The sequence below is a fragment of the Scyliorhinus torazame genome, chromosome 10 (assembly GCF_047496885.1).
Source record: "Scyliorhinus torazame isolate Kashiwa2021f chromosome 10, sScyTor2.1, whole genome shotgun sequence".
Classification (NCBI taxonomy): domain Eukaryota; kingdom Metazoa; phylum Chordata; class Chondrichthyes; order Carcharhiniformes; family Scyliorhinidae; genus Scyliorhinus; species Scyliorhinus torazame.
Genome location: NC_092716.1, coordinates 165,104,058 through 165,124,750, shown reverse-complemented (window position 1 = coordinate 165,124,750; position 20,693 = coordinate 165,104,058). Strand labels below are relative to the sequence as shown.

Sequence of the window (20,693 nt, the reverse complement as noted above, 5' to 3'; positions counted from 1 at the left end):
AAAAGATGAGCAAATGGTGGATTCTTACCTGCAGAACAATCGCAGGAACTGAAAATATCATGGCTTCATTGAAAACAGGATTAGGATCATCTCTCTTCATTGCTGTCTTTTTCTTACTTATTTTCCTTGTATCCTGAAGGAGATAAACTTTTACGAATGGATCTGTGGAGTCAAGAAGAAAAGTGGGCGACATTTATGTGAAAACTAAAATCCATTCATCACATGTTTGCCGTACAACATTTTAATGATAAATTCATGCTGAGTTGCTCTTTTTTTGTTGTTCTTTGGATAAATGTAGAGTACCCAAATCTTTTTTTTCCTAATTAAAGGGCAATTTAGCGTGGCCAATCCACCTACCCTGCACACCTTTGGATTGTGGGGGCGACGCCCCGCAGACACGGGGAGAACATGCAAACTCCACACAGTGACCCAGGGCCGGGATCGAACCCAGGTCCTCGCCGCCGTAAGGCAGCAGTGTTAACCACTGCGCCATTGTACTGCCCCATGCTGAGTTCATCTATAGGATATTATTGAGGTGGAGGAAAAGATTTTTTCCTTTAATGCCAAAGTTATTGTGAACTTCCTCATGATCCTCCATTGGATAATAGAAAAGATAGTAAAACTGGTTTCTGTAACCTTTCAGTTCATATAAAATCCTGCCAGCCTAATTAAATATCATCCTGGTAATGTACTAATTTAGTTCCAAAACTGTTTCTTAACGCTCTTTTTGACAAGACTGCCAGGTACCCAAACAGAATGAAATGTTATACTTGTTATGAAAGCAAAATTAATTCATTTCAAAACCTTATTGTTGATACAATTTATTATGAAGTGGTAGCAGTGTTAAAAGATAAAGTTAACTTTGTGGGGAAAGCTGTTAAAATTAACTGATTAAAAAACCCATCAATGATAGCACTCATTCCGCAGACAGATACTGACAGGATAAACCTACACTTATACTCAGTAAATACAAACAGGATTGACCCACACTATACACTGAATACTCTCAGGATCAGCCCATGCTCCACACAGAGAATACTCAGAGGATCACCATTACATCCAGTACGAGCAAGATCACACTACATATATTAAATACCAATATGATAATACTTCATCAAACGCAGCACTGGCCAATTGCCAAATGAATTAAGCAGTCTCACTTTATAGGAATTTCAGTGCTAGTTTGCACTTCCAAGAGTTAGATGGTTTAATTGGACTGAACGTTGCTGGTAATGGAAAGTTCTGCTCCCAGAGTCGAGGAGGGAAACATGACCCTGTTTTGGCTGGCAGTAGGACCTGGGGTGGCATATTGCCACAAACAGCCAATTACGAGACTGCCATCAGGGCTACTGTCCAATTATGTATGGTGACCTGCCTCCAAGAGCTGTTGGCCCAATCAGAGGTCCAGAAGCCCCAGTTGTGCCAGAACTAGTGATGGCCAGTGCTGAGGGTCTAGATTCGGAGGGAGGACACCACAATGGAGAGTCATCCTCAAAGTGTTTGGCTGGGGGACACTGTGGCCAGGCAGCCAGATTCCAACAACTGTGATGGGAAGGGTTGGGGTTTGCTAAACACCAGCAGCAAATTTGTCGTGAGTGCAGTCACTGCCACCAAGCAGCCCTTCCATGGGCCCCATTTCATTACTGCTGAGAGGCCACCATAATAATAATAATAATCTTTATTGTCACAAGTAAGCTTACATTAACACTGCAATGAGGTTACTGTGAGAAGCCCCTAGTCACCACATTCCGGCGCTTGTTCGGGTACATGGAGGGAGAATTCAGAATGTCCGAATTACCCAACAGCACGTCTTTCGTGACTAGTGGGAGGAAACCACAGCACCCGGAGGAAACCCACACAGACACGGGGAGAACGTGCAGACTCCGCACAGACAGTGACCCAAGCCGGGAATCGAACCTGGGATCCTGGCGCTGTGAAGCAACAGTTGCTACCCACTGTGTTACCGTGCTGCCCAGAGCTCATCCAGCAGCCTGCCCACATGGTGGCAGCCCCCCTGAATGAACAAAGCACATGGAGAGGCAGGAAGTGATACTTAATTAGTTTTTAAGTGACTCAATTGGCCTCCCATAGTACATCCAAGCTCCTAACTCAGGAAGATGTTGGGCTCCCCTCCTGACACCGGCTGCCGCCATTTTGCCAGTCATCCCACCTCTCGCCCTGCGTCTGTAAAATGCAGCCCATTGAATTAGCATTGCCAAATTGCCCGTTGGTTGATAGGTCGGAGCGGGATATGCTGAAAGGGTTGTATTTTCTGAGTTACATTTAAAGGTATGGCACCTGGACGGCATGGTGGCGCAGTGGTTAGCAATGTGGCCTCGCGGTGCTGAGCACCTGGTTTCAATCCTGGCCACAGGTCACTGTCCGTGTGGAGTTTCACATTCTCCTCGTGTCTGCGTGGGTGCCACCCCCACAACCCAAAAGATGCGCAGGGTAGGTGGATTGGCCACACAAAATTGTCACTTAATTGGGGGAAAACAAATTGGGTATTCTAAATTTATATTTAAAAAAAAGTATGGCGCCTACAATTTGAAAACAGATAAATCGAAGCTCCTGAAGGGGTTTCAAAGCTGCTCATATTGAATAGCATCAGAGCTTTCCAGGTGTCTGGACTGCAGTGGGAAACTGAAGATGGTAATTAGCACTCTACACTCACATCATTGAAAAGTACTTTAACTTGCTGATAACGTATAAAAATTGCCTGGAAAGAATAGTAAAGCCAGTAGGCTAATCATTTTACAGTTACTTCCTTAGAGTCCAAATTGCTGTAAAATGTTTTGTAATAAATTTAACTAGAGCTCACATTATTCTTTCTAGACTTTAGCACCTGCATGAAAATATTGCCTTCTGATCTTTCTGTGTGGGCTGCATTGTGTTTCTGCAGACAATTAATTCACCCATTTACCATATCATTTCACTATCTCCTCGATAGAATATTTGTCCAACCTCTGAGGAGAGGTGCAAAAACATCATCCATGTTAAAATCCATCTGCTGCCATTATCCTACCCATCCTAAATAGCCCAGCTACATTATTCTTGTCACCCGACCATAGTCATGGAATCCCTACAGTGCTGAAGGAGGCCATTCAGCCCATTGAATCTGCACTGACTCTCTGAAAGAGCACCCTACCTGGGCCCACTACCCTGCCCTATCTCCTTAACCACCTAACATTTTTGGACTGTGGGAGGAAACTGGAGCATGCTGAGGAAACCCACACACTTACACACCGGGACAACATGGTGCAAATTCCACACATGTCGTCACCCAAGGCCGGAATCGAACCAGGGTCCCTGGCGCTGTGAGGCAGCAGTGCTAACCAGCATGCCACTGTTGCCTGAAGCAACCTGCAGCAGTTTGAGAACTATTCTACACCACATTATTTATTAATAGCTAATTATCAGTCAACCAAAACAGTCTACAATCTAGTTAATTTATTTAGTTATTAAATCCACGAGCCATGTTTGCTTTTATAATCCGGCCTTTTGGGCAGGAGGGAATTACATCCCTTTTGTTCGTATTTGGATGTGTCAGTTTTATCAATTCTAATGTGAAGTAAATACTAGTCGCTGGATGTTGATCATCTACCAACAAGTCCAATTAAGTTGCACTGCGTTGAACCCTACAGGACTTTGAGCATTTCCCCTTCTAACTAGATTCAACCCCACTGGTTGCTTTACTTACCAGACGTGGTCTTTCCATTGTTCCAGACTAGGTTTTTGGCTTTGACCACCACCACTGTAAGCCGCTCTGCGGTAGGCAGGTAACTGAGAGAGAGCAGGATCTCTCCAACCGTGTCTGTTGCCTGACAGACAGAAGCATGGTCAGTGCTTTGTGCAATGGTTCACCAAAATGGCAATTGCAGACAGAACTGTACTGTTTGACAAGCGCTGTTAATTACCTTTTTATCCCAACAGTGAATCAGTCAACTTTGTCACATCCACTGTGACCCTGTGGTGATGACTATATCTCAGCCTCCTTCACTACAAAAGAGTTACACCCCTTTCACTGTCAGATAATTACATCCCAGCCCTTCCAACTATGATTTTTACCTTTAACTCACAATCATGATGTTATACATCAATGTACTTAAGATACAGCCTTAGCGCAATCTTAATCATTATTATATACTTCATCTTGAGTGATTCTACCTACTAGCTTGGCATATTTTTCAGCCCATATTAATTAAATTGTTAAAGGAACCTGAGCGCATTAAGAATTATGAATGAAATCTGTGGGCATTTTTAAGAACCTCACACGGCACTATCAAAAGTGGCTTGCACTGTGTAACCGGTCCTTGCTGCATGTTCCTCGTTTTGTGCTTCCCTCACCTTATTGACATCCTGCAAATAGAGCCAAGCATTGAAGGCACGGTAGCTGAGATCCAGATCTGATAGTTTCAGGTCTGCTAAACCTGTACTGATGTTTCTGTCATCTTCGTCGATTCCAAATACCGAAAACCGTAGGCTGTTCTCCTCGAGAGCGGAGGAGTCTAACGGAATGGAGAACCTCTCATCAAAGAACACAGAAAATGCGTTCCTTTGAATCTGCACAAAAGAAAGGGTGTGGCTTGAAATAAGTTATATTTTAGGTCATGAACACAGTGAATTGGGGGGATTTAGGAACATCAGTTCCAGATCATTGGCACAATTGTCAGCTTCAATACTCATAAACCTTGCCGCAAATGAAGTATGCTAATATTGTCCCATTGTGTTGCTACATCTATTTGCCACCTTTCAGGAGTGAGCATGACCAAAACCTATCTTCATTAGCTTCAATGTGGCAGGTTTGACCCTTTTTAGATTTTCCTGAGCCGAAATTAGCCTCATCATCGCAGCACAAACCTTTACAGAGAAACCAGTTCACTGTACCTTTACAGCACTCAGGCTATATGACACAATTTAAAATTAGATTGTAAATTTACTGGCCAAACTCAATAACACAGTTAATCTTACTTAGTGCCACGACTAAAGGCTCTTTTCATTCAAATGTAAGGTGCTACCTTTCTAATCTGTCATCTGTCTAGAACTGCGACTGATGCTTATTTAAAGTTATAATAGTACAGTGGGTTAGCCCTGCAGCCTCACGGCGCTGAGGCCCAGGTTCGATCTCGGCTCTGGGTCACTGTCCGTGTGGAGTTTGCACATTCTCCCCGTGTTTGCGTGGGTTTTGCCCCCACAACCCAAAAGGTGGGCAGGGTAGGTGAATTGGCCATGCTAAATTGCCCTTAATTGGAAAAATGAATTGGGTACTCTAAATTTATATATTTTTAAAAATAGTATTAGAACATGATGTGGAGATGCCGGTGTTGGACTGGGGTGAGCACAGTAAGAAGTCTTACAACACCAGGTTAAAGTCCAACAGGTTTGTTTCGATGTCACTAGCTTTCGGAGCGCTGCTCCTTCCTCAGGTGAATGAAGAGGTATGTTCCAGAAACACATATATAGACAAATTCAAAGATTCCAGACAATGCTTGGAATGCGAGCATGAGCAGGTGATTAAATCTTTACAGATCCAGAGATGGGGTAATCCCAGGTTAAAGAGGTGTGAATTGCATCAAGCCAGGACAGTTGGTAGGATTTCGCAGGCCAGATGGTGGGGGATGAATGTAATGCGACATGAATCCCAGGTCCCGGTTGAGGCCGCACTCATGTGTGCGGAACTTGGCTATAAGTTTCTGCTCGGCGATTCTGCGTTGTCGCGCGTCCTGACGACGCGAGCAGAAACTTATAGCCAATTCCGCACACATGACTGCGGCCTCAACCGGGACCTGGGATTCATGTCACGTTACATTCATCCCCCATCATCTGGCCTGCGAAATCCTACCAACTGTCCTGGCTTGATGCAATTCACACCTCTTTAACCTGGGGTCACCCCATCTCTGGATCTGTAAAGATTTAATCACCTGCTAATGGTCGCATTCCAAGCATTGTTTGGCATCTTTGAATTTGTCTATATATGTGTTTCAGGAACATACCTCTTCATTCACCTGAGGAAGGAGCAGCGCTCCGAAAGCTAGTGACATCGAAACAAACCTGTTGGACTTTAACCTGGTGTTGTAAGACTTCTTACTATTAGAACATGAACATTGTAGTGTCATCAATTTATAAGGCCACAATGATACACAGTAGATACCCCAATAATTTCCACTGCAACAGTGTAACTGTCCTATTGTAATAGATATGCTGTGATAATCACAGAAATAATCTACAATATTATAATGCATTCACTATTACTGGGATATGCACTGGAAGGGACACACCTAGTTATTTTTCCAGACGATTTAGTTACCTCATTGTGCTATGTGAGCGATTCGCAATAGTCTCGACAGAGGACTTCAGGTAAGGTTGACTGACAACATTTCTGAGCTGCAGAGAGGTGTTGGAAACTGCAGACTAGTACGATCATCAGATTAAGAAAACTAAGCTGCTCAACTAGCTGTCCCCAGCTAAGTTAACCATATGTGTTCCTTGAGGCTTGGGGATTGGACACATGCACAACATGTTTGGCATCCTATACGTGTATGGCACTTTCTGTCTCAAAGTATGATTTTGGGAAGGAGGAGGGGTGTTGGTGATGATTGTAGCTGATTTTCCCTTATGTGCAAATATCTGTGCAAATGAAAGAATCCTGTAGATATTCTATGATACATTGACAACTGGGAAGCAATTTTGGGGTAGTCAGTGATAAAGATATAAAGACTGCTTGAAACACTGCAACATAGTCAATCTGCTCAAAATAAGAAAACATGGTGAGAAGCCAACCATGAACACGCTGTATACCTTGAAACCTATCGCTTTACTGATGCAGATTGCAAATGCCAACTGAGGCACTCTTGGCTGAAAAGTCAAAATTTCCATCCTAGAATATTTGGGATTACTTGTTCACGCTGGAATCAATCATTATCGAATCCATGCAGAAAGTGAGGTGATATTGTGTCTGTTCCTTTGATATTGGGGGAAAAAAAAATTGTTCATGGGATGTTGACATTACTGCCAAGGCCAGCATTTATTTCCCATCCCTAATTGTCCTTGAGAAGGTGGTGCTGAACTGCCTTCTTGAACTGCCGATCCCCTTCTCGTGTAGATATACCCACACTGCTGTTCGGAAGACGTTTATGTTAGCACCTTTCGCAAATTCAGGCGGGTGAATTTTCCGGTCCTGCCTGCCTTGGGAATCATCACAGACGGGATGGAAAATTTGGCGGCCCATTTAATCTCGGGCAGGAATTTCCTGTCTCTGGGCGGGCATGACTGGAAATTTGGGCCCAGCATGGCCCAAAGCACTTGACAACCCAATGAAGTTCTTTTGAAGTGTAGTCACTGCTGTAATGTAGGAAACATGTGTCGCACAGAAAGGTCTCATAAAAGCAATGTGATTTTCAACAGCTTGCTTTGTTAGGCATTGATTGAGGGATAAATATTGCCCATGGTACTGAGGAGAATTCCCCTCGCTTCTTCAAAATAGTAGCATGGGGTCTTTTATGTCCACTTGAGAGGGCAAATGGGGCCTTATTGGGGCCTCAGAAGAATGATGATGAAAATACTACCAAAAGATAGATTATAATAAACTAAGTTTGCAGAACTCCAGGTAACTGTGTTATTGAGTTTGGCCGATAAGTTTACACCCTAATTTTAGCTTGTGTCACATAGCCTGGGTGCTCTAAAACCCACATTAGTTGTGCAACGTATAATTCCTTATTCCTTAAATTTTACATTGAGTGTCATCCAGCTCTTCAGTGCTCCACATGGGAATACTGTCAACTACTTTCCTATGTCTTTTATTTCCGCAGCTACATCCTTCAGATGTGATCTCATTAGTGATTTAGCCGAGCAGTGTTTCTGCAGGAAATGCCATCTGCAGACAGGTTCCATCTATCAAGTTACATCACCTGTGGTGCCAACGAATAATATGAAGCAGAAATAAGCCAATTTGTGCGACTTGTGACAACCCATAGTCTTTCCAGTCGGCAGTGTGTCACAAACATCCTATTATTAGAGTAATTTCTCCACAGCAAAGTTATTTTTTCCTCCGAGAGGGGGTCAAGTATAAAATGTCCTATTGTTTCTCTGCCTACATATCATCTGCTTACTGACAAAGTATGTTGTATGATTGCCCAATACCAGTATGAATCCCAATCTGCGGGTTTTATACGCTTCTAAGTGGAATTATGAATACAGTCAAGAAAGCTTCCAGTGACAAAATTTGTTGAAAAATTAGAATGCTTTAAGTCTGTTTTAGTTTGTGGTAGATCCGATTCTCCACAGTTTTGGAAATGTTTTAATTAATGCAAGTTACCAATTTTATTACACTTTGCCAAATATATAAAGGATTTTAATGATCAACCTCAACTTGCTTTTACATAATGCCTTTATGTCCTAAGGCACTTGATATATTTATAATCCAATATGCAAACAAAACTTCATTATTACACCAATTAAATAACTATTTGATTTACCAAACTGCTATTTTGATCAATAGTTTTGTCTGGGAATTCTTTAAATGGGATGATTTTGAATACACTACAACCAGTTTCAAAGGAGGCACATGGTGACAGATTATCTGTACTGCCATATAAAGATAGCACAGAGATTGTGAATTATTGGGCGCGATCTAACCAAATTGGAGACGCGTAACAGACATCTACAGATGCTGAAAGATGCCCTCGTACGAACGGGATATGGCGCTTGACTCATCGATCAACAGTTCCAACGCGCCACAGCAAGAAACTGCACCTACCTCCTCAGAAGACAAACACAGGACACAACCGACAGTACTTCCCCGGAGTGGAGAAACTACGACATCTTCTTCGCAGCCTTCAACATGTCATCGATTAAGATGAACATCTTGCCAAGATGAACCCCACACCCCCACTACTTGCCTTTAAACAACCGCGCAACCTCAAACGAACCATTGTTTGCAGCAAACTACCCAGCCTTCAGAACAGCGGTCACGACACCACAAAATCCTGCCATGGCAATCTCTGCAAGACGTGCCAGATCATCGACATGGGTATGACCATTACACGTAAGAACACCACCCAGCAGGTACGTGGTTCATTTTCGTGCGACTCGGCCAACGTTGTCTACCTCATACGCTGCAGGAAAGGATGTCCCGAAGCGTGGTACATTGGCGAGACCATGCAGACGCTGTGGCAATGGATGAACGGACATTGCGCGACAATCGCCAGGCAGGAATGTTCCCTTCCAGTCGGGAAACACTTCAGCAGTCAAGGGCACTCAGCCTTTGATCTTCAGGTAAGTGTTCTCCAAGGCGGCCTTCAGGACGTGCGACAACGCAGAATCGCCAAGCAGAAACTTATAGCCAAGTTCCGCACACATGAGTGCAGCCTCAACCGGGGCCTTGGATTCATGTCGCATTACATTCAGCCCCCACCATCTGGTCTGGGCTTGTGAAATCCTACCAACTGTCCTGGCTTGAGACAATTCACACCTCTTTAACCTGTGATTATCCCTCTCTCCAGTTACTCCATTTGGATCTGTAAAGACTTAATTACCTGCAAAGACTTGCATTCAAAGTATCGTATTGCATCTTTGACTTTGTCTATATACATGTTTCTGGAACCTACCTCTTCATTCACCCGAGGAAGGAGCAGTGCTCCAAAAGCTCGTGATTCGAAACAAACCTGTTGTACTTTAACCTGGTGTTGTAAGACTTCTTACTGTGCTCACCCCAGTCCAACGCCGGCATCTCCACAACATAACCAAATTGGAACAGAGTCCCGTATCAAGCGTGTTTAGCTTGGTGTTTCCCAGCGCTTGCAGCACTGAGAAACACCACGCTATCTATCGAGACTTTGTTTCAATTCAGGGGAACACTCTTCTGAGGTCACACTTAGTCCTGTTTCCCGCACTGAGGAGCTCCACTTGCCAGAACTCCTCAGTGCAGAAAGAAATCAGGAAAAATGGTGTCTTAATCTCTCCACCCCCTCGACACGATTCCAACTCACCTATAAGCGGGTCCTCAGCAACCCCCCCCCCCAAATCACACAAGCTTGGCACCCCAGCCCAATGCCTGACACGGAAAAAGTACCAGCCTGGCACCTTGGCACTACCAGTGTGTCATTCTAACAGTGCCACCTGGGCACCTTGATAGTGCCAGATTGACACTAAGGTGGCACTGCCAGGGTGCCACCCTACCTGGGGTCTCTGATCCCATGGGAGACCCCACATGTGCCGTTTCACCTGGTCTCCATTTGTGGGGACCACACTGAACGGTTCTCGCTCAAGTTCTCCAAGATGAAGGGGTTAAATCCTGATGCCTCAGGTAGATCAGGGGAGTACATATTATAGTGAGACTAGCTGTCTCATTCTAATATGCAGATTTGCAAAACAGTGATGCAGACCACAATGGGTAGGATTCAGATTGTGACGCCTCACCAAGTCATGTTAGATCTTGTGAGGCTTGGTGAGCCAGATAGATCCTGGAAGAAGGATCTCCTGGCATTGATCGCCGTGCCACCTTTCGGAAAACAACACGGCCGATAGATTACACCCATAGATAACTTCGAATTGTTTAATTTGGGATTTCTAACTTTCATTTATCTTGATAATGGTCACAATTAAGCTACCTGAATGTTAGAGGACCAGATTCCACATCCTTAAGAATTAGTCTTGGCTTCAGTTCAGCTGACCAAAAACATAGCCAGCAATGTTTGACCCAATTCACTTCTTTACCCAATCATCTTGCTGCTTGCCAGGTATAGAACCCAGTGGCCCAGAACAATCTACAACGATGCCCATACCAGGAGCGCGATCAAGCAGTGCGTCGGCCTCCTGAAGATGCGGTTTAGGTGCCCCCCTCCCCCATGTCTGGCCATTTCCCCCCCACCCCCAGCCAGCCCAGACCAGTCCACCCCTCACACATATCAGACAGAGCACCGAGGCAAGTTTTAACGGTGGCAACAGATGTTTAATGTGAATGAATATATACAGATTTGTGCCGTAGCCCCTATAACTAAACTGTGGCCTGCACCTGTGCCAACTTAACTGGTGCCTAACCTTCTGGCCTTATGGGCCCTAATGCTACGTCGAGGTGGATCCCCAGATGGTACAGCAGGACTGGAGGCGGCCTGCTGTGATTCCTGCCCTGCGATCTGGGATCTTCATTGGTGGGCGTCTTCTGGGACGACCGGGCCTGGATGGGCCTAGCTGCTGCTCGAGTGTCCCGTGTGGCGGGGTACCTCCCTGTTCTGCTCACTACTCACAAGATGCGCCAGGGACAGGAGGAGAGGAGTCTGAGGTGCTGCGGTGTTCTGGTACCTCCCCTGTGGGAGTCACTTGCACGGGCCCCAACACCTGCTCCTCCCTCGGGGTGCCCGATGGCCCCCGGGCTACTCCATGGGATAGGGATGCAAGGAGAGCTATCCTCTGAGGTTTCCCCGCCACCTGGTACTGCCAGCCCTGGTCTCAACCAGGGTCCGCATGCTCGCGGCCATGGAGCACAGGGAGTGGACCATCTCTGCCTGGGACTGCGCCCACCACCTTCAGAGTTTGTGTCACATCAGCCAGTGAATGCGCCATCTCCCTCTGGGACTGGGCCACCTCTCTCTGTGTCTGCACCACGTTGGCCACGCCTGGACAATGCTGCCAACGTTCCCAGCCATGGCCTGCAGTGACTGAGCCACGCCCAGGACCATTGCAATGTCCAGATGGCTCTGGGACATGGTCGCCTGTGAGGCAGTAATCCTGTCCTGGGCCTCAGCCAGTGCCTGAGGGGGCGGGGCACAGAAGACAACAGTGTTAGACAATCCTCCTCATGCAGTCCAGGGGGTGGGCAGCTGTTGGCCTCAGTGGCCAGGGCACCTGGCCATGGCGGCTGGTATGGGTACCGGTATGTGGTGCAGGGTGGGGATTTGGCCATCCTCCTGGTGGAGGGGGGGGGTGTTGGGCTATGGGTGTGTGGGACGCGCGTTACTGCCGGCACCGTTTCTCATTGTAATCGAATGTGTTCCATGTGGCGCCGGTGCTAGCCCCTTAACAGTAGCAGAAACGGTCCAGGTGTGGCGCCAGTTTTGGTTGTCATGAAATTCCACAAATTCTATGTTGGCATCAACACTCAACGGAGAATTCCGTCCCCTATCTCTAAAAGGTCAACTGGAGCTGCAGAGGTATTTCCCAATGAATAGGATGGAGAAAGTTGGGAAAGTGTAGGCTCTGATGTCTTAATAAAAAACAATTTAATTCTTCTCAAATGTAGTAAGTGGAAAATATTCAGAAGGCAGTCAGATCCCTGTGAAGTGCACTCCAATTAAACGGTTACAACAGAATGCAGTGATAATGGAAGGAAATTTTGCTGGAGTTGTTTGTTTCCTTTTCAGCACTGGAGCACAGTGGTTAGCACAGTTGCTTCACAGCTCCAGGGTCCCAGGTTCGATTCCCGGCTTGTGTCACTGTCTGTGTGGAATCTGCACGCTCTCCCCGTGTATGCGTGGGTTTCCTCCGGGCGCTCCGGTTTCCTCCCACAGTCCAAAGACGTGCAGGTTAGGTGGATTGGCCATGATAAATTGCCCTTCGTGTCCAAAAAAAGGTTACGTTAAGTGGGGTTACTGGGTTATAGGGATGGGGTGGAGGCGTGGGCTTAAGTAGGATGCTCTTTCCAAAGGCCTTTGCCGAATCGATGAGCCGAATGGCCTCCTTTTGCACTGTAAATTCTATGATATCATCCATTCAATTTGCAGCACTCGTTGGAAGCATGTAGGAAACACTAAAAACATACACAAGCAGCAACTGAAGGTGATTGGAGAGCAGGACACTGAAAAATAAGACAACTCAGAACTGACAAGGATATGTTCCATGGCAAGAATATTCACCTAATTTGTTGTGTATCAGACTGGGAGAGCTAGTTCACACCAACATTGCTTACAAAATAAAAATATGATTGTCCAGGAACTAAAAGAGCTGTGCCTTGACAAGATGCAGTTCTTAATTGGCAATGGTTAAAAAGCAATTTGAATGGGACAGATCGGAGCATCAATTGTAAGAACAATCAAATAATTGGAAAATATAACTCCGGCACAAAATGCATCATGGAAATCCAGCAGATCCACTGTAGTCCTGGAAATGAGTGGACTGATTCTACCTCATTCCCAAGAAAGTGGGACACGTCAATTTACCTTTGCTTCGTGAATGTCTTCAGCACTGTTTATTTTGTGCATCACCAAATCCAATATAAAAATTAGGCTGCTAAAGGGGCGAATTCACTGAGTCAGATAGCTTTTTCTTGTGTTCATAGTTACCACAGGAAGCATGACAGTGCTGGGATATAACAACCCCATTGATGCGCTCCTTACTTGTGACAATGTGCTTGTACATCAGCATGTCTTTACACCAACATCGGTGTAAAATAAGGATATTGGAATTGTATGATACACTGGTGAGGCCACAGCTGAAGTATTGTGTGCAATTCTGGTCACCACATTGATTTGTTATGTTGTAGGTGTAACATAAGCGGATTCCTTGTGGTGCACTTGACAAAGGAAGGTTCAGACGTGGAGATAACTTCAACACGTTTATTAAACTATTTACACTTTTATTACTCGGGTTCAACACTACTGCTAATCCTACTATAGCTACCCAGACTGACTAACCAGTTGCTGCAATCCACGTGGTGGGTGTAATATTGAATCAACCCTGTGTCTCTACTCACTGACTGTCTCCACTGGAAAGAGACAGATCATGTCTGTGGTGTCCTTTATATATGGGTTGGTGTAATGCCCTCCTGTGGTCGTGTCACCTCTGTGTGTATCGTGAATGTCCATTGGTCGTGTCCTATCTAACTGATCTATTGGTTGAGTGCGTGTGTGTGTGTGTGATGTCTCTGGTGCTCCCTCTAGTGTCTAGCTAGCCTACCTGTATTTACATTGATGCACATCACCACATCCCCACTTTTTTATATGTTACATATTTTCTGTACACTTTAAGAAAATTGAACAAAAAACCAGGTAGATAGGTTAAGGTATATACAAGTCATGGGAACAGTGATTAAACAATAAGTCCAAATCATTCGTGTGAGTCCAAAAACCATCAATCATCATGGTCAAATGTCTCTCTTGGTTATGAATACCATCAACGTCCCTGTGCCACAGGAACCAAGAAGTGGTCAAATCACTTCGCTGTCTGATTTGGAGTCCCTTTCTTTTTCAATGTTTGTGATGGTGCTGTCGGATGGCATCTTGTAGCTGATAAGGTGTTGACGTTGAAGAGGTACCATCAACAGTATCATACGAGGTCATGGATCTGCCATATGTTGAAGTTGGATAAGACTGGCCACATGCTGTGCAGGAAGGGTGATCCTGCTGAGAACCGTTGAAGCTTGTCGAAGTGGAAGCAGAATTGCTGCTCGCATAAATACCTGGTGATGGTGTGAAACTAGAACCTTGCATCTGATAGGACTATGCCGTCTGGCCAGGCTGGGGTGCAGCAAATCCTGGGCTGTAACTAAGGCATCCAGTTTATAGTGCAGATTGAGCTTGAGGTAGTCCTCCTTCGGTCTGCATAGACTGCTGTCTGCTGCATGCCTGAATACTGGGTTTGTCCAGCATGAGCTGTCATTGGCTGCACTGCTGGTGTGGAAAGAAATGTGTGGATATAGCTGTGGTGAATATTGGTGTATTCCTCTTGGACTGTAGCCGCTGCTTGTTGTTACTGACCCAGTGTAATTGTTAAGTGATCCATTTCCTGCCATTGTGGCATCTGCGGTTACCCTGAGCGTGCCATCACTGAGGTTGTGGCACTCCCTGTCTGGAGTAAAGTCCGGCTTACGTGAATCAGAGTCAGCGTTTGGTTGCTCCCCATCTGGAGTCTTGTCTGTTTTAACTGAGTCAGTGTTGGTTTGTTGATGCTCCCCGTCCGGAGTCTTAACAGGTTCACTGGAGTCAGCTGAGATTTCTTGTAGCTGCACGTCTGGAGTCGAAACATGCAGGAATGCATTGACTTGTGGAGAGGTGTGAGCGAATGAGGGTGGAAGTATTATGGTGTCACCGAGTCACCAGTGGTCTCACAGTTATCGTCGAGTGCCTTTGTACACACTAGCTGAGGTCTGTCACTTTGCACATCTTGCATGGGAAGTGGGATGCTGTCGTCACTCGTCTCACATACCGTGGGTAGAGCCTCAGTAGCTGCTTGTTGTTCACTTGGGTTGGGTAAATTGTCAGAGTCTTCTGGTGGTGCAAACAATGTGGGTGGACTGTCATTGTCTTGCTGTTGTCCTTCATTTGGGCTTGGACTGTCATCGTCGCTTTGTTCTTCACTGTGGCATGATAGACCGTCATGGTCTTCCTGTTGTGCACTGGAGCGTGGTAGACTGTCATAGTCTTCTTGCTGTTTGCTTGAGCATGGCAGACTTGCATCGTCTGCCGCTAGTTGGTCAGAGGAGGTTGCTAGACCCTCATGGTCTAGTTCCTGCAAGGACGGCGCGTCAGAGTCTTGCGTTGCTTCTATCGTGGAGGCTGTCCACGAGCTCGCTGCGGAGGCTTGTGACACTGGAATCATGCCTTGTGTGTGCAAGGACTGCACTCTGGAGTCTTGCGTTTCTTCTATCGTGGAGTCTGTCCACGAGCTCGCTGTGGAGGCTTGTGACACTGGAGTCACTTCTTGTTCGTGCAAGGACTGCGCTCTGGAGCCTTGCGTTTCTGCAATTGTGGAGTCTGTCCACAAGCTCACTGTGGAGGCTTGTGACACTGAAGTCACTTCTTGTTCATGCAAGGACTGCGGTGTGGAGTCTTGCATGTCTTTTTTCGTAGAGTCGGGAACCCTGAGCAGTGCGTGGACCACGCTCTGTGTGGCAGCAGGCCGCTCTCTGTGGGCTTGTACAGCTCTCTGTCTCTTGGTTTCAGGCCGCAGCATAATCCTGCACTCACGAGTCGAGATGTCGCAGACGCTGGGCTGAAGATCCTCAAATCGGAAGAACTCGTCGTCGGGGTCGCCAATGTGCAACACGTCTAGCTGCGGATTGGATTTGGTACTGAGGTAGCCTCCCAAGGTGAAAGGTTCATCTGAGCCGTTGTCTTCTAGGACCATATCATCACCGTTTGTGTCGGAACTGGCATTGGGCTCGCAAGGTCCAGAGAAAATGTAACGGTCGGTTTCGAAGTATTCAAGGTCGGAATCATCGGTTTGGGCGTAGGTAACTGCTTGTTGCAGGGTTCTTTGGAGATTAATTTCATTTCCTGGTTCAATTTCAGGCATTGTGCTGTCATTCCAGGTGAAAGAAGGTTGTTTTACAGCTTTAAAAGATTTTTTCTTTTATTTGGGACGTTGCCCCTTTAAATGGGCGTGGTCCGGGGCCTCTGACGCCATGACGCATGTGACATTATACGTAGGAAGCGTTTGCACATGCGCAAATCGCTGTTCCTGTACCGGGGCCGTTTTCGTCATTGCGCGTGCGCGGCGTCTCACGCATGCGCAAAAGGACATTCCCGTTCTGTGCGCTTCTCGCACAACTGCGCAAGTGCAGTCCCTTTAGAAAGATGGCCGCCGATCAAAATTGTTCTCTGCTCCGGGATCTCGGCCTCGTGGTGAGTACTGGCGCTTCTCTTACCTTTTCTTGCTGGTTGGAGTGTGTTTTCCTCACAGTATTTGCCGAATTTGTCCAGGACTGCCTGGAAGTCGCTCCTGTTTTGCCCTTTGGAGAACTTGAATTTTTAAAAGATTTCTTCTGTTCTGGCACCGGCGATGGTGAGCAGAAGCTCTGTCTTTTCAGCAACGGCCACGTCTTCTAGGTCGGCTGCTACCAGGAAGATTTCAGACATTTGCCGGAATACCCGCCAGTTTTCGCGGAGATCGCCGTGGCACTGGAGCTGCTGCGGAACCCGGATCTCAAACATCTTGCCTGGGTATCATTGCTGGTTGTCGTTGTACGCTGAGGTATGGCTATATGGATTGAAACAGTTCACTGCTGGTACCATGATTTGTTATGTTCTCGGTGTAACATAAGCGGCTTCCTTGTGGTGCACTTGACAAAGGAAGGTTCAGACGTGGAGATAACTTCAACACGTTTATTAAACTATTTACACTTCTATTACTCAGGTTCGACACTACTGCTAATCCTACTATAGCTAGGGAACGGTGGTTTACTAAGGCAGTCAAAACACTTGTCAAGAGGAAGAAGGAGGCTTATGTAAAGATGAGACATGAAGGTTCAGTAAGGGCGCTCAAGAGTTACAAGTTAGCTAGGAAGGACCTAAAGAGAGAGCTAAGAAGATCCAGGAGGGACATGAGAAGTCTTTGGCAGTTAGGATCAAGGATAACCCTAAAGCTTTCTATAGATATGTCAGGAATAAAAGAATGACTAGGGTAAGAGTAGGGCCAGTCAAGGACAGTAGTGGGAAGTTGTGCTTGGAGTCCAAGGAGATAGGAGAGGTGCTAAATGAATATTTTTCGTCAGTATTCACATAGGAAAAAGGCAATGTTGTCGAGGAGAATACTGAGATTCAGGCTACTAGACTAGAAGGGCTTGAGGTTCATAAGGAGGAGGTGTTAACAATTCTGGAAAGGGTGAAAATAGATAAGTCCCCTGGGCCGGATGGGATTTATCCTAGGATTCTTTGGGAAGCTAGGGAGGAGATTGCTGAGCCTTTGGCTTTGATCTTTAAGTCATCTTTTTCAACAGGAATAGTGCCAGAAGACTGGAGGATAGCAAATGTTCTCCCCTTGTTCAAGAAGGGGAGTAGAGACAACCCCGGTAACTATAGACCAGTGAGCCTTACTTCTGTTGTGGGCAAAATCTTGGAAAGGTTTATAAGAGATAGGGTGTACAATCATCTGGAAAGGAATAATTTGATTAGACATAGTCAACATGGTTTTGTGAAGGGTAGGTCGTGCCTCACAAACCTTATTGAGTTCTTTGAGAAGGTGACCAAACAGGTGGATGAGGGTAAAGCAGTTGATGTGGTGTATATGGATTTCAGTAAAGCGTTTGATAAGGTTCCCCATGGTAGGCTACTGCAGAGAATACGGAAGCATGGGATTCAGGGAGATTTAGCAGTTTGGATCAGAAATTGGCTAGCTGGAAGAAGACAAAGGTGGTGGTTGATGGGAAGTGTTCAGACTGGAGTCCAGTTACTAGTGGTGTATCACAAGGATCTGTTTTAGGGCCACTGCTTTTTGTCATTTTTATAAATGACCTGGAGGAGGGCGTAGAAGGATGGGTGAGTAAATTTGCAGATGACACTAAAGTCGGTGGAGTTGTGGACAGTGCGGAAGGATGTTACAAGTTACAAAGGGACATAGATAAGCTGCAGCGCTGGGCTGAGAGGTGGCAAATGGAGTTTAGTGCAGAAAAGTGTGAGGTGATTCATTATGGAAGGAATAACAAGAAGACAGAGTACTGGGCTAATGGTAAGATTCTTGGCAGTGTGGATGAGCAGAGAGATCTCGGTGTCCATGTACATAGATCCCTCAAAGTTGCCACTCAGGTTGAGAGGGTTGTTAAGAAGGCGTACGGTGTGTTAGCTTTTATTGGTAGAGGGATTGAGTTTCGGAGCCATGAGGTCATGTTGCAGCTGTACAAAACTCTGGTGCGGCCGCATTTAGAGTATTGCGTGCAATTTTGGTCACCGCATTATAGGAAGGATGTGGAAGCATTGGAAAGGGTGCAGAGGAGATTTACCAGAATGTTGCCTGGTATGGAGGGAAGATCTTATGAGGAAATGCTGAGGGACTTGAGGCTGTTTTCGTTAGAGAGAAGAAGGTTAAGAGGTGACTTAATTGAGGCATACAAGCTGATCAGAGGATTGGATAGGGTGGACAGTGGGAGCCTTTTTCCTCGGATGGTGATGTCTAGCACGAGAGGACATAGCTTTAAATTGAGGGGAGATAGATATAAGACAGGCGTCAGAGGTAGGTTCTTTACTCAGAGAGTAGTAAGGGTGTGGAATGCCCTGCCTGCAACAGTAGTGGACTCGCCAACACTAAGGGTATTCAAAAGCTCATTGGATAGACAAATGGACGATAAGGGAATAGTGTAAATTGGCTTTAGAGTGGTTTCACAGGTCGGCGCAACATCGAGGGCTGAAGGGTCTGTACTGCGCTGTAATGTTCTATGTTCTATGTTCTACCCAGACTGACTAACCAGTTGCTGCAATCCACGTGGTGGGTGTAATATTGAATCAACCCTGTGTCTTTACTCACTGACTGTCTCCACTGGAAAGAGGCAGATCATGTGTGTGGTGTCCTTTATATGTAGGTTGGTGTAATGCCCCCCTGTGGTCATGTCACCTCTGTGTGTATAGTGAATGTCCATTGGTCATGTCATATCTAACTGATCTACTGGTTGAGTGTGTGTGTGTGATGTCTCTGGTGCTCTCCCTAGTGTCTAGCTAGCCTACGTGTATTTACATTGATGCACATCACCACGCACATTACAGGAAGGACGTAATTGCTCTGGAGAGATTGCTGAGGAGGTTTAAAAAAATGTTGCCAGGGCTAGAAAAGTGTAGCTATGAGGAGAGATTAGATAGGTTGGGGTTATGTCCCTCGGAACAAAGAAGGCTGAGGGGTGACTTAATTGGGGTGTACAAAATTATGAGGGGAAGAGATAGAGTGGACAGGATACAATTGTTTCCCTTGGTGGAGAATTCTAGAACTAAGGGACATAGATTCAAGATAAGTTGCAGAAGGTGTAGAGGGGACATAAGGAGGAACTTTTTTACACAGAGGGTAGTGGGTGTCTGGAAATCGCTGCCCGAGTTGACGGTGGAAGCAGAGACCCTAAACTGTTTTAGAACGTACCTGGACTTGCACCTTAAGTGCTCTAAGCTACAGGGCTGTGGACCAGAGATTAGAAAGAACACCTGGGTGTCCTTGGGCTGGCATGGACAAGATTGCCTGAGTGGCCTCCTTCTATGCTGGCACTGCCATCACTGATAGCATGGTAAAGGAAAACTTGATTCAGATGGCGGACAATTCAGTTCCACAAGGCAAGAAATGAACTAACGCTACACACCAGGGCATCCTAAAACTGCCAAAGGGATTTCCATAGTTCCCACCACAAGTTGTCTCCAAGTAAGCACACGCCATTAGTATAGGCTGCCTTTTCTAGATTATTGGTTTAGCCACTGACAGTTGGGCTTGCTGCTGAAACACTTTGAGAGTTACATTTGCTCTAGGCCTGCGGGGGCAGAGATCTATCGCAACAATTCTGCTGCGTGGGCTCAGGCCACTCAAAATCAATATTCAATGGGAAAACAGCATTCTAATTGAGAATTGGCATTACACTGCAGGTAACACAGGCTAGATCTATTTTCCATTCGATGTTACTTCTTATTATCAGATGAGAGGAGATTTGCTTTGTAGAGTGCATTTCCCAGCCGCTACTTAGCAAAAGAAGCCTTCTTTCAGATATCTATTTTAATATTTATTGAATGGAGTTCTGTTTCATTGGATCCAAAGTTCCTTACTGCCCTTCAAAAGAGAGCATTTTTGGTGTTTCTGATGTAAAAGCTGCCGTTTCATATAACTAATACCTTCAGGATTTATACTCCTGCACATTGTGAGAGATCAGACATATTGGGTGCGATCTACCGGTCACGCTGTGCCCGAAAAGCAGTGTGCTGCGGCACAGTGGCAGGTAAATGCCAGGAGATCTCGCTCCTGGGATCTACCCGGCTCGCCATGCCTCACGAGATCTAACCCGATCTCACGAGATGCCACGATGT

The 20,693-nt window shown here is 45.9% G+C and overlaps 1 protein-coding gene across 2 annotated transcripts in view; it reads right to left on the bottom strand.

Moving 5' to 3' along the window:
- The window catches only part of syt12 (synaptotagmin XII), a 354,836-nt gene that overhangs the window by 13,456 nt on the left and 320,687 nt on the right, over window positions 1-20,693 (bottom strand). For both annotated transcript variants that reach the window (XM_072518902.1, XM_072518903.1), the window contains 3 exons: window positions 4,348-4,563; window positions 3,701-3,821; window positions 29-162 (listed from right to left, as the gene is read on the bottom strand). In XM_072518902.1, the coding sequence (XP_072375003.1) occupies window positions 29-162; window positions 3,701-3,821; window positions 4,348-4,563 (471 nt within the window). The remainder of the gene's footprint in view (window positions 1-28; window positions 163-3,700; window positions 3,822-4,347; window positions 4,564-20,693) is intronic.